Below are 13959 nucleotides of genomic sequence, written 5' to 3'. Positions count from 1 at the left end.
CTCGGAGCTCGTACCCTCCGTCCCCCCAAGTCTTGAGGCAGGCACGGCTTCTCATGCCCCTGCGCATGCGTCCCCTCCCCCCATGCACCCCCGCCCCGCCGGAATTGTGCCCTCTACCGCCCTCCCCCCACACACGGAAGTCCACGGGCACAGGGTGTCTGTAGTCGCTGGGCCTGCGTGCTGTGCGGCCCACGTGCTGTGCTTGCAGCTCGCTCTCCTTCGCCGCGGCCCCAGCGCAGAGCCAGGTCCACATGGGCAGTGAGGCGGGGCCCGGGGAAGGCGGCACTGCCCAGGGACCCTGGGTCATCCTAGGTGTGGGAGGGGATCCTCAGGAAGCAGGGGCCCGCGGGTCCCCAGGTGTGCTGCGGCAGGTGGGTAGGGTGCCGGCACTAGCTGATGGGTGCGGCGAGGAGGCCGCCATCTTCAGCGGGGAGGTGGTGCAGCAAGGCACGGCCCTGTTGGAGGGAGAGGTGACGCGGATCGGGGAGGTGTTTTGGCTGCCTGTGGAGGACATCATGGAAGAGGTGGAGGTGGTGGCGGAGGAGGAGGAGGAGCAGGAACAGCAGGAGGAGCAGATGCTGGCGGAAGAGCCGGAGGAGAAGCCCCAGGAGGAGGGTCAGGAAGAGCCAGGGCCGTCCCCGCAGAGCGCCCCGTCCCCGCTGGAGGCGCTGGAGGCTCTGGAGGCCCTGCAGTTAGAGCTGAGCACTCTGAATACCCAAGCCAGCAGGACCTACACTGGGCTCAAGCGCAAGATCTGTGAGCGGCGGAAGCCTCACTTGGATGGCAGAAGCGCCGTCATTCGGGGCATCCCTGGCTTCTGGGCCAGAGCCGTATCCTTACAGAGGCCCCTTGGGGTTGGCTGCAGTGAAGGAGGAGCAGGCGTAGGAGCAGCGGGGGTGGGGGTGGGGGAGGGGGTGGGGGAGGGGGAGCGGCGGGCGCAGGCGCAGGCCAAGAGGACTGAGGACTGTGGGTACAGGAGGGCATGGGGGGCTGCAAAGGGGCAGCGGGAGCAGAGGGTGGGCCTGAGGCCACAGCTGTAGGTGTCTGAGCCAAAACTTCGGGTGAATGCTCTTGGCCTGCAGCGTGCACAGCAGTACTTCCCCAGGGTGGGGGGAAGAGGCCGTGGCAAGGTCACAATTGGGAGTAGCCCCGAGCACCCCTCACACAGAGCAGTTATTGGCAGTGTGATTATCCCGGGAAACTGGCAGCAGACAAGCGGAAGTCCCAATACCCGTCCTGGTCAGTCAGAGCCCGTGTAGTTAGTTGTTCCAGCTGCCTCAGTGCAAAAGCACAAGGTCCTGCCTACACACAGGGTGAAGCTGTAAGGGGCAGCAGTCCTTGGCCGGACACCAGGACCCCGGACACACTCTTGGGCCGGCAAGAATCCTTACCTCCACGGGCCCTTCACCAGCACACTCGAGTCTGTGGAAGACACACACGCGCAGGCACGCACCTGACCTCCCCGTGGACCCTGTGAGTCCTGCAGAACTCCAGACACACCCACGCAGCCCCTTCTGAAGACAGGAAACAGGGCAAAGGCCCAAGGCTTCATATTTGAACACACACGCATGCGCGCGTACACACACAGGCACACACACGCACACCCACACGCACACGCACACACGGCGTATGAGAAGGCATGAGGCAGCGACAGCGCATCTAGACTGCTTAAGAAGGGACATGCCGGCACCCAGCACACACAGGCCAGGGAGAGATCAGGTTCGTCCAGGAAACAGGCCCTCCCCCGGGTGGGTGCACTGGGCCCCAAGGAAGCCACAGGCAAGAGCACGTCTGATGGCAGGGCAGGGGCTGAGGACGTCTTTGAGGGCCAGACGGCCATTAGCGCTCACGGATCTGGCAGATGTCCTGCTGCAGTCTCTTCCTTTGGCCGGTCTGGGGACTGGCTCTGTGGCTTGTGGCTCTTCCTTCCCTGACATGTGGCATGTGAAGTCTCCTTGACCTAAAGCAGATTATGAACCACCCCCAGATTTCGGCCGTGATCAGTGACCAAGATGAAGACCTGCTTAGCTACATGATCAAGTTGGAGGTCAGTCTGGAGAGACTGGGGCCTCGTGGGTGGAGGCGGGTGGCCGGTAGGGAGGGGGCAGGGTTGTCCTTAAAGGTTGGGTGTAAGCAGCAGGAGAAGGGAAGGGGAAATGGTTCGTGGCTGCCAAGCAGGCAAGCTCGGGACCCCTAGAAGAGCTCCCGCCCTTCTCCTCCTCTTGGGCGTGGCAGGTGAAGGAACTGGGCCATCCGAGGCACCACTGCAAGTTGAAGTTTTTCTTTCGGCGCAACCCCTACTTCTGGAATAACATGATCCTTAAGGAGTATCACCTTAGCATCGCTGGTAGGAGGGGCTCCCAGGGGGGCTGGGGGGTGAGGGGAGGCTGCAGAAGGGCGTGGATGCTGGGCCAACGTGACTGTGATCCTTTCCTATCTCCCCTGTCTTCCTCCAGGATATAGGGCGTCTCGTTCCACTCACATCCATTGGTTCTGGGATTATGAACGGGGAGCTCCCAGCCGCAGGCAGGACCCCACCGGCCTTAACTTCCTCAACTGGTTGTCTGAACACAACTGCCCAGGGTCTAACAGGATTGCTGAGGTGGGGTGCCTCTGGTCCCCCTCAGCAGTGGTGACGTTGGAGTCCCCCGGCTGCTTGCAGGGAGGGATGTGGGCCTGGCCTGCCCCGTCCCGACCTGGCCCCTTTCCCCTACCAGATCATCGGCGAGGACCTGTGGCCCAATCCCCTGCGCTACTACCCCAGGGAGGAAGGCCCCACTGGGACAGGTAAGTGAGAGGAGGACAGGTGGGTAAGGAGCCCAGGGGTTGGGCGCTGAAATGAGTGTGGTCCGGGTACACTGGGGCTCTCCCTTTCCCCAAATGGGAAAGCTCAGGCTGAGAGCAGACTGTGGGCGGAGCTGGGTTTCAGGTCATCCCGGCCTTGGCAGCGGGTGAGAGGGTGAGAATGGAGCCGGGAGGACTGTAGGGCACACGGGGTAGCAGGACTCTAACCAGCTAAGCTTTCAGAGTGAGTGCCCCGGGTGTCTATGAAAGAGGCAGGCACCTCCTTAAGCAGGCACCTTTGTGTGAATCATCAGTCCCTGGCTTCAGCCTGCCCTCAGCTGGGGATCACCTGGGCCCCTCCCTCCTGGCAAAGGCCTACAGATGCTGAGGAGCTTCACTCCGAGTCTCCTCCCGCCTGTTTGCGGACTTTCCCGAGTCTTCTTTGAATTTTCACGTCCACCCCTGAGCCTCACCCGCGCCACCACACAGACAGTCCTGGAAACGGCACAAGGCTAGCTGGGGACAATATTGAGGACCTGGGGCAGGAAATGGCAAGGGACCACAAAAGGGCTGGGCCTACCGCCTACCAACGCCATGTCTCATATTGCTGGACACAGCCAGTGTCCCCTGCTGAAGGGCCTCATGCTCCCTGTTTGTGTTCCTGTCCCTGTGCTCCTGTGTGTGCATGCGTCTGTGTGTCGGGTGCACTCCAGACCCAGAGATGAAGGCGCCGGGGAGCCTCAGAGGTTGGCCAAAGAGCACCAGAGCCAGGAGGCGTCTACAGATGCGGTAGACGGGTGGAGGTGTCTACCTACGCGGTTCGGGTGCCCAGGGAAGAAACGAGGAAAGGATGGCCAGTGAAGGTTCCAGAGAGCAGGGCCCCACGTGCCGGGAATGACGCCCAGAGAGACATAAACACCGTTCACAAGTGCTCCTGTCTCAGTGTGTGTGTATAGGTACGGTGGTTCGTGGAGTATTCACGAGTGAATCAAGTGGTGTGGGGCTTCTTAGCCCGTGCCTGTGGACCTCCCTGTCTGTGGGCGAGATGGCGGGCCTGTGGAAGTGGAGGACGTGGGGAGGGCAGGACGACGTGGGATTCTGGAGAGGCCCAGGGCCTTCCTAACAGGGCAGGGACTGGGAGGAGGAGGAGGCAAAGAAAGAGAGCCTGCTTAACTGGAGACTTGCCCCGCAGGCAGGGCAAGGAGACAGGGAAGGGCCCTGGCCTGCAGGGGCCTAATGGCCTGGTGCCACCTAGGCTCCGTGCCTGAGCCAGCAGCCTGCGTCCAGGACGTCTGGCACACACTGGCACGACGCGAGGCAGGTGACTCCTGAAGCTCAGGCTCACCGTTGAGCGCACAGGGTGGGAGCGTGGGATCCTTGGGGGCACTAGCAGCCCACCCCGCGGGGCGGCGTTCCAAGGACGCGTGAGGCAGATGCCGGTGTGACGTGTAGGTGTGTGCCCCGGTGGCGGCGAGGGTGAGTGTGTGCGTGCGAGGGAGCGAGCGAGCAGGCAAGGAAGGGTGCCAGGCTGTTTGCATGCAGGGACCCTGGGACGGTGACAGAGAGCGATGCCTGTGGGCGCAGGCAGACGGCTTGCTGGCCTCCAGGCTCTGCTGACTGGGGAAGAGAGGAACTGCCAGAGAGAAGCCCCGTTCCCTCGTGAGCGGAAGGCCGCCCGTGAATCCCTTCCTTTTCCTGGGGTCTCATCCTTGCATGCGACCGGCAGAGGGGCAAAGGTGAGGGCTGAGGGCTGAGGGGAAGGGGCTGAAGGGCACCTGCCTTCCCAAACCGCAGGTGTGCCGCCTGCCTTTCTTCCCGCCCCAGCGATCCGAGGGGCAGCACATAACTGTTGCTCAGTCTCTGCTACACAGAGGCTAAAAACCTCTACCCGAGCCTGCCCTAGGGAGCGGAGGGGGTGGGATGCTTAGCGGAACTAATGCCCAAGAGGAGCACACTTCTCCTCAGGAAACAGTCCGGTGAGCAGTTCTCGTCCTCTGGGAGCCCCCATCCGCACACCCTTACGGCAGGCCTGGACCCCGCTACCTGGCAGGCTCCTCTCAGCTTACTGTGCACCAGGGCCCCGGAAAGAGAAAGGCCTGGAGCAGACAGATCTCGGGCCGGGAGGCCCGGGGATCCGTTTCAGGGTGGGGCATGGGGGGTGGCCCGGGGCGGGTGAGGGGAAGGGATGGCGGGCACCGGGAGTGCTCCTTCCTGAGCGGACAGCTGCGTTCCAGGCACGCCTCTGGTCCAGCGCACAAGGTCCGGGACCGACTCTGCGGCAGCTGGGCTTGGGAGGGTGGAGCGTGGGCCCCCGCGCTCCCTCCCCGTTGCCTGCACTTTGGTTCCAAGGGGAGCACCTCTGTCCCTGAGGTACCACGCTGACCTTCCTTTGCCTGTTTGGACTCCTGAGAACACGTGGGTGCCCACTGCACCCCCGCAGCTGTTTCAAGGCCGAGGAGGGTTGCAGCACCAGGGCGGGTTCAGGAATCCTCCCTCGTCCTCGCTTCCGAGCTGCACTGGCTGCGACCTGCCGTGCATCAGCCTTGGCGATCTGAAGCCCTGAGGGCCGTGGTGTACACTTCTAGGGTGGCACACAGCCGTGGCCTAGAGAGGAAGGCCTGCCCCGCTCTGGCTGCTGTCCCCTCTCTCAGGCAGAGAGACAGACAGACAGACAGACAGACAGACAGGAACTCTGTCCCTCCTCAGCTCCGTGATCCTTAAGCTGGAAGGGAGCCTCCTCGTGGCTCCCACACTCCGGTGCCTAGGGTTCCCTACTGTGGAGGCAAAGGGAAACTACGTGCAGTGGCCCTGCGGCTGAACGCGGGACACAGGGCAGCGGGGGACCTCCGACCCTCAGCCGGGGCCAAGTCCCTTGAGCCCTCTTGCCCTGGTCAGCGCTGCTGGGAGGGGCCTGGCAAGGATGAAAGGCTGGAGGGAAGGTTGGACAGCGTCCTCGCACAGCTTGTCCTGGGCCACCCACGCGTAAGGCGCCATGGCTGGGTTCAGGTGCGGCCCGCCTGCCCGGGCATGATGTGGGGGAAATGGTCAGGCCCTCCTCCGGTGGGGAAGGAAGGCTTACACTGCCCGCTGGGGCCCCGGGTGCCCGCCGCCGGGGCCTCGTGGTCCAACCCAGTGGATGCGCCTCACTGAGATTCACCCTGGGGTACAAAGCTTCGGCTTTGAGGGTGGAAACCTGTCAGCCCCGCTGGGGCACGGTACACAGGGCTTCCCCTGTAGGTGTCGTTCAAGGTGGAGGGCCCACATCCTCCATGCTGTCCCTCACCGCATCGTCCCTTGGCGTATCGGGGCATCGGGGCCCTGAGAAGTATGACTTCTTGTCCAGCGGGGATCTGCCTCATCCACTCAGGAGGGAGCACGCAGGCTCAGTCTCTGTGAAGACGGTTTATGTGTTGAAGTCGGCCAGGGTCTTGGTGTCCTTGTCCCTCGCGAGGCAGCTTCTAAGCTCAGCCCTGCCCGTGTTGCGGGCTCTGCCCTTTCCGCGCGTGAGCTTGTGTCTCTTTCTCTGACTGTGGCCGGGAGCCCCTCTGTCAGATATCCCGCCTCCCTGCCTGTCTAAAGCGGTCACATCCTCCGGTCCCTATGCCCTTCTCTCCTGGCACGTCTCTGCCCGGTGCCGCTGGGGGCACATCCTCCCTGTGTATCACACAGAACCTGAAGGAGGTCTGCCCCAGGTGACACTGACAGGGCCCCCGGCTTCTAAGTCAGGCTCTTCGGTGTCACCTGGCCAACCCGTTACCAGGGGGTCTGCGGACCGCGGGGTGTGTAAGCTGCCGGGGACAGCTGAGCGGTAGGCTCGGCCAACACAGAGGAGCTACCGAGAGGAACGGAAAGGTAGCCTTGTCCTTGAGGAAGTCAGTGAGGCCCCGAGTGGTCAGAGGGCCTCCCGGCGAATGAAGAGGGTGCCGCTTTCTGCACCAGGGACGGGTTGACTGTGGCCCCCGGGGCAGGCAAGATTCCCAGGGTGGCCATCAGGGTGGGGGCTCTGTGCGTGTTTAGTAGTAAACAGTAGGGCAGACGGGAAGGGAGCCCACCTCCTCTTTTCAGCCTCACCTTCAGAGCCTAATTCCTTCACCCAAGTGCTGGATCCATCTGCACTTTCTTCAGGACATTGTAGCACACACGTAGCCACGACCTGGTTCCCAGTGGCCTCCCACAGCTGCCTGAGGGGGAAAGAGAAACCAGCTCAGGGCCAACACCTACAGAGCAAAGGGAGCCCGGGAGCACCTCTCTAAGAAGACGGCCCGGGGACACTCGAACGAACCTGAGAGCTGCAGGAAGAGGAAAGCGTGTCCCAAGTCGGCTGGGCCCCTAGCACCTTGTCTTCCTGTATGGTGCCACAGACAGGGGCACGGGGAATGGAATCGAGCCTGCGTGCTCCCCACGGTCAACCTGTCGAAGGCAACCAGGAGGAAACAGAACACAGGTGCACGTGACTCAGCCTCCCACTGCGCCCACTTTCAACCACACCGTCCCATAGGCAGGGCAATCCCAGGTGTTTGTATCGTTCCAAGAACGACCCGTGGAGCTAAATGTGCACATGGGCTTGGTCCACAGAGGGGAGGCGGGGGACAGAAAACAACTGGGACAGTAAACAAGGGGGTGCTGACCAAAATCCTCTCTCGTGGAGACACGTACATGTGGAGTTCTGCATAGGTACATGCCCGTGTGTGTGTGTGTGTGTGTGTGTGTGTGTGTGTACATGTGTGCATGTCCATGCTCAGGGATAGGCACGACTACTGTCATGCATGCATGGACGTTGGATGGACGCGGGGACATGGAAAAGCTTAAACAGCTTATAGAACATATATAAACCGTGGGCCAGTTGAAGCCCCCAAGCCAGGGAATCCAGCCCAGAGATACCACCCCTGGAGCAAAGTGTAAGTGGCATCACTCGCCAGCAACCTCGACCAGGGGCTGAGACTAGAGGGAGGAATAAAGCACCTGTGGAAGGACAGGGAGGTTGCAAAGTACATGAGAATCATAAAGGGCCCGATGTCCAGGCCCAGAAGAGGAAAGACCCCCCCCCCCCACAGCCCCACTCCCATCCCAGCTACAGCCACCTTTATCTCCTTCTCCAGTGCACGGGCAACCTTTCCCCCCACCCCTGTGTAGGCCCTTGAGAAACACCTTGCCTTTTTTTTGGTAAGGCTTGGCAGACCGACCCACACCGAGGTATAACCGACTGCCTCACACTTTTTCTGATAGTTTAAAGCATCACTCTTTTATTTTCTGACAACTTTTGTGGCTCAGGATTATGGACCTGATGGCTTAGCTTGATTCTACCCCTGCTCCCCTGTCCCACAAGCCTGGGGCAAAGGGCTGGGCTGGGATGTGATCTCATTTGGAAGGTGGACAAGAGCAGAACCACTTTCAAAGGGCATCCTTGGGGTAGGCAGACTTCAATTCCTCGAGTCGGCAGTGGTGAAGGTTTGCGTGCGAGTGTAGTGGCACTTGACTGGGTGCAGTCCTCAGCACCTCACTGTGTTGGTGTCCAAACAATGTTGTGAGTGTTCCCCCAGTGTCGTCCCTCTGTCCATCTCTGAAAAGACAGGATGGCCAAGTCCCCTTCGTCTTGTGCAATGTCAGTGTCCATTGCGGGAGGGACGCCTGTCACCTTATGTTGGCTAGAGGAATGGCAAATGTTCACCGCCACTCAAACATCCAAAAGGCAGTATGCAAACGTGTGGATGCAGAAAGTCCGAGCACCCATGTGTGCCAGTCGTAGAGAGTAGGAGAGGTCATTTGGTTCCGGGCAAGATACCTTTCTTTCTGTGAGGCTTTAAGTATCCAGAGGGGACAGAGATCCCAGGAGAGTGGGCCACGGAGGGAGGGACCAGACACACACACACACACACACACACACACACACACACACATCCACACACACATCCACACAGAAAGGCCGGGAGGAGACAGACACTCAGACGGAGCTCTTCACTCCATAGCTTTTCTGCTGTTGAGCAAAGGAAATCAACTTTAGCAAAGAGGTGGGTTTGCCGGACACGAGGGTGACGCCCACTGTCCTCGCCCTGATTGGTCGTGATGGGGACGAGCGGCCTGGGCGTGGCTTGCAGCTCCTTCCCGCCGCCTGGTCACGCGTGCCTGGTATAAAAAGCTCCTGCGCATGCGTTTCAAGCCTCTTCACCGCAGAGGGAGCGGTGCGATTCAAGGAGCGGTCCGATTCAGGGAGCGATACAGTGCGCAGCGAAGCGTGACTGCGGTCGCTGGTGCTGCGTTCTCTGCCGCCCACGTACTGAGTTTCCAACTGCCCCACTTTCACCACTGCCCCAGCTCAGAGCCAGGTCCACATGGGCAGTAAGGCGGGGCCCGGGGAAGGCGGCACTGCCCAGGGACCCTGGGTCACCCTAGGTGTGGGAGGGGGTCCTCAGGAAGCAGGGGCCCGCGGGTCCCCAGGTGTGCTGCGGCAGGTGGGTAGGGTGCCGGCACTAGCTGATGGGTGCGGCGAGGAGGCCGCCATCTTCAGCGGGGAGGTGGTGCAGCAAGGCACGGCCCTGTTGGAGGGAGAGGTGACGCGGATCGGGGAGGTGTTTTGGCTGCCTGTGGAGGACATCATGGAAGAGGTGGAGGTGGTGGCGGAGGAGGAGGAGGAGCAGGAACAGCAGGAGGAGCAGATGCTCGTGGAAGAGCCGCAGGAGAAGCCCCAGGAGGAGGGGCAGGAAGAGCGGGAGGAGCGGGAGCACGTGGTGGCGGAAGAGCCGGAGGAGAAGCCCCAGGAGGAGGAGCAGGAAGAGCCAGGGCCGTCCCCGAAGAGCGCCCCCTCCCCGCTGGAGGTGCTGGAGGCCGTGCAGTTACGGATGGAGCCTGTGAATAGGCAATGCACACGAGCCTGCGCTCGTCTCAAGCTCAGAACACTTTGGAGGCGGAAGACCTATCTAGAAAACAGAAGCACCATCATCCAGAGCATCCCTGGCTTCTGGGTCAAAGTTGTATCCTTAATTTTGTAGTTGAGAGACCACGTGGTGGCTGGGCTACAGCAAGAGGTACCTAACATAGAGGGCCGTTTGGGTACCAAAATGTATCCATTGGATTTTGCATTGTGGGCACACTCATGGAAATGTGATCCTGAAATTGTGGGGGCATGCTGATTTTCTGCATAGCAGGAAACAAGACTAGGGCTTTAGTTGCAGAGGTCCAAAAAGGTATTGTCATTAGTACCAGGGCCTCTTGAGACAAGAGAGTTGTCTTGTGCACAGGTTCTCCTTGGAATAACCATCAAGGGAAATGGGGGTGAGAGTGGGGAGTTATGAATGCTCATCCTAGTTAGAGCCAGGAGTGTTTGCTGTGCAGATATAAGCTTGTTCTGTCCAGATGGAGGTCAGGGCCTCCCTCTCAGAAACGGAGGCTCCCTGTTTTCGTGCACAGGTATGCACACCCCGAGGGGCTCATTGTGCCTTCATGCAGTCTGTATTGAAGGAATAGGACTAGATACTAGTGGGGAGTTGAGATCAGACACTCCCAGGCTGCTCTCCAGGCTCGCTCTGTGCTCGTAGGCCTTTCACCTCCGGCATCTAGAGGCTCCTTGACGTAAAGCAGTTTGTGAACCACCCCCAGATGTCGGCCACGATGAGTGACCTAGATAAAGACATGCTTAGCTACATGACCAACTTGAAGGTCAGGCTGGGGAGGCTGAGGCTGGGGAGGAGAGGGGAAATGATTTATCCCGGAAAGCAGGAAAGAGCAGGTCTACTGCAGACAGATTTCACCCTCCTCCTCCTCTTTATCCTATCAGGTGGAAGAACTCAGATATCCCAGTGATTGCTGCAAGATCATGTTGTTTTTCGGGAACAACCGCTATTTCCAGAATGAAGTGGTTGTTAAGGAGTATCTCATTAACGTCACTGGCAAGAGACAGCTCCCTGGATTGGGGGGGAGGGCAGATGGGGTGAGGTGAACTTGAAACATGATTTAGGCCCTTCTCCCATGCTCCTTTTCCCACAGGATACATGGCAGCTCATTCCACTCCAATTCAGTGGCACCGGCATTTTAAAAGTGAGGCGTATAGCCGCAGGCACCACAGCAGCAGCCATGACTTCTTCAGGTGGTTCTCTGACCACAGCTTTGCAGGATCTAGCAGGATTGCTGAGGTGGGGTGCCTCTGGGCCTCCTCAGCAATGGCGATGTTATTTGGCTGCTCGTGGGGAGGGGTGTGGGCCTGGCCTGGCCTGGCCTGTCCCGACCGGGCCCCTTTCCCCTACCAGATCATCAGCGAGGACCTGTGGCCCAATCCCCTGCGCTACTACCCCAGGGAGGAAGGCACCACCGGGACAGGTAAGTGAGAGGAGGACAGGTAGGTGAGGGGCCCAGGGGCTGGGCGCTGAAACGAGTCAGCTGGGTCATTTATTTCACTCATGGAGAAGTTGAGGCTCAGAGGCATACAGTGACACCAGGGCGTGAGGGCATCAGGGTGAGACAGCACATCTGGAAAACTGCAGTGCAGAACTGGTGCTGACTAGGGAAGCTTTAGGCAAGTGAAGCAGCATGAGCGTCAAAGTCACTGAGATTCAAAGGTGCACGTCTCTGAACTGTCATTCCATGGCCGTCAACCCCACCCTCAGGCCTCCTGTACCGCCCCCTTAAATTTGGGCTTGCCTCAGGTTCCCCCCACCACCCCCTTTCCACAGAGGTCTGTGAGTCCCCTTTGGGCAAAGCCTTAAGCCCCGCTGTCCCGTCATTTTTTTCTGTTTTGATCATCACAGTCACCTTTTAATTTTCTCATGCATCTCCTTCACCTCCCACGGCTATGGTGAGAACAGTGGCCATTTTGCATAGATGATGAAGAATCGTTTCTAATATGTGGTTGGAGGAAATGTAAGAGATCACAGGGAATGTGACTCTGTCTCCTGGGCAGGGCCTTAAAAAGTTAAAGCGGTCTTTAGCGTTGTTCAGGGAGGATGGGTTATTATGTGTGTGTCTGTGTGTGTTTCCAAAGGAACTCCCGATGTGTGTGTTGAGATGCGTGTGATGGAGCATCACCCTTGACCTAAGAAGCTGCTTCAGATGAAGGCGAACGGTCAACATGGTTGTCCTGCACACGAAGAAATGAAGAGAGGTCTGGTGGTGAAACGTACAGAGAGGGAGACACCAGTAAACCTGGAATAAAACCAGAAGATAAATAAGCAGCATCAGTTGTATGTGTTTGTGTGACGTTTGTGCAGGGGCTCAGGGTAGATACATCAGGCGCAGGTAGGCTTCTCAGTTTGCTGCCTGGGAGTTACCAGTCCATGGAGAGCTGTAGAGGCGGGGGGAAGTCATACTTTGGGATTGCATCAGAGGATGCAGTTCTTCCTGTGGGATGGGGGTTGGGGAGGAAGGAGAAATAAGAGAAGGGCTGGTTAACTGGGGCCTGCCATTTTTCCAAGGGAAATGTGGAAGTTCAAGGAAAGGGGCTGGTGAGCTAGGGCCTGAGGTTGAAATGCTGGAAGTTAATTTTGTTGGATAGTGGTCCTCCATGTAACCTCCCTGTTGCATATCGTCAGACACTTTAATGGGATACAATGGGAGGAAGCCTTAACATTTAATTCACTGTTGGACCAGATGCCCTTCTAGTGTATGTGAAATTGTGGGGGCATGCTGATTGCATATCCCTGTTGCATATCATCAGGCACTCTAATGGGATACAATGGGAGAAAGCCTTAACATTTAATTCACTGTTGGACCAGATGCCCTTCTAGCGTATATGAACACAGGGTCTTTTGCTGAGACAATTAGCCTCTCAGGGCTAGGGTTCCAGACAACATCTTAGGACATGGGGGTATAAGGTATATGGAGGGCATGTGGGGAGGTGAGAGAGACACGGGTGGGAAGGCAGTGAGGGTGTTAGTGTGCTCTGGCAAAGGTGACCAGGGGAAAAGGTAACTTTGCTGGGAAGCGGATAAGCAAACCAAAACAGATTCCCTCACATCTGAGTGAGCTCACGTGAACTCTGTTCTTTTTTCCGGGGGACTCAGTTTGGGTACAAAGGGCACACGGGGAGAGGTGCGAGGTGAGGGGAGTGGGGAGTTGGGGATGTTAAACAGGCAAGTGCCAGGCCACCCAGCTGTGTGCTCTCTGTCCCGTGACGGCACAGTGGTTAATATCCCTATTTTCAGACAGGCTTAAGCCCTTTGCCCAAGGCCCGCTTGAGACCAAGTCCCCAAAAAGTAAACAGTTTTCTCATGAACGCTCTGGTAGCGGTGTCCCGTCCTCGCTGAACGGCTGGACACACTGTGTTTCAACCACAAAGGCGCTGTCCTTCTTCTGGGGCCTTGCCAGCTCTCTGTGCCCCTGAGGCCAATGGGAAGACCTAGAGCATACCGAGCTCACCCAGGAAGTGGTGAGCGCTTCGGGTGCTGCTTGCCAAGTGGCTGGCTGCTTCCCAGAAGCACGTGTGTCTCTGGACCAGGCAAAGGACAGACTCTGCCACAGGCGGAGCAGGGAATGTTCAGTGTTTGTCCCCCCAGTGTTCTTCTCTCTTCCCAGATACAGCGGCTCCAACACAGGCGTCCCTGAGGGTGGCGTATTGACAGTACCATTTCCGTCCCACATGTTGAGCTCTCACTCCACAACTTTTGGTAGAAGAGCCTTCTCCCAAAAGCCCCAGCTCTTTCCAGGACGAGGGGTTGACAATCAAAGTTCATGGAGCCACGGATGTCCCCTTCAAAGTGCACTGAGTTAGATCGCCTGCTCAGTGTCAGGTTTTGTATTTGAACATCTACACCCCAGCTATGCCCCTTCTACAGTGGAGACATCCGAAGGTCTAGAAGGCAAGGCTTGGCCTCTGCCAGCTGCTGTCCCCACAGCCACGCCACAGACACTGTGGAAACAGGTCTTCTCAGCTTCTTGAACTGTAAACCTCAAGGAACCCCTGGGGCTGCCGCATGCTGGTCCCTGTCTTTCCTGGTGCTGGTAAAAATAAACTATGCTCTAATAACCCTGCAGTGGGAGTGGGACAGCATATTGGTGCGTGGTCTTAGGGGACCTCAGACGGGGCTTGTTCTAAGGACTCCAGGGTATTTATCCACATTCAGAACATTTGGTAAGGTCTTGCAAAGGACTTAAACACCAAAGAAAAGGTTGGGACAGGGTCCCCCAACTCCTAACATCTCCTGCCAGTGCTTAGGTACCAAGGCTATGCTTAGGTCATATGCATAGAAG

General features: G+C 58.5%; 2 protein-coding genes and 1 long non-coding RNA gene across 3 annotated transcripts; all 3 read left to right on the top strand.

Moving 5' to 3' along the window:
• Positions 1-251: 251 nt before the first annotated feature.
• LOC309653390 (testis-specific Y-encoded protein 1-like) lies at positions 252-3577 on the top strand (the record flags this gene model as incomplete). The annotated part of the gene is made up of 6 exons (XM_082448015.1): positions 252-830; positions 1970-2047; positions 2236-2347; positions 2457-2602; positions 2718-2787; positions 3498-3577. 6 exons carry the CDS (start codon positions 252-254, stop codon positions 3575-3577), a joined length of 1065 nt encoding a protein of 354 aa, XP_082304141.1.
• Positions 3578-4099: 522 nt separating this feature from the next.
• LOC309653412 lies at positions 4100-7359 on the top strand. The gene is made up of 3 exons (XR_014259147.1): positions 4100-4236; positions 4327-4443; positions 6850-7359. It is a non-coding gene; the product is annotated as an uncharacterized lncRNA (long non-coding RNA).
• A 1754-nt stretch (positions 7360-9113) lies between these two features.
• Positions 9114-11750, top strand: LOC309653388 (testis-specific Y-encoded protein 10-like; the record flags this gene model as incomplete). The annotated part of the gene is made up of 5 exons (XM_082448010.1): positions 9114-9752; positions 10339-10437; positions 10556-10667; positions 10765-10910; positions 11025-11750. 5 exons carry the CDS (start codon positions 9114-9116, stop codon positions 11100-11102), a joined length of 1074 nt encoding a protein of 357 aa, XP_082304136.1. The 3' UTR covers positions 11103-11750.
• Positions 11751-13959: the final 2209 nt, after the last annotated feature.

This window comes from Balaenoptera physalus (assembly GCF_965194825.1).
Source record: "Balaenoptera physalus genome assembly, chromosome: Y".
Lineage (NCBI taxonomy): Eukaryota > Metazoa > Chordata > Mammalia > Artiodactyla > Balaenopteridae > Balaenoptera > Balaenoptera physalus.
The sequence above is the reverse complement of the archived record's forward strand: the minus strand, read 5'-3'. Positions and strand labels throughout refer to the sequence as shown.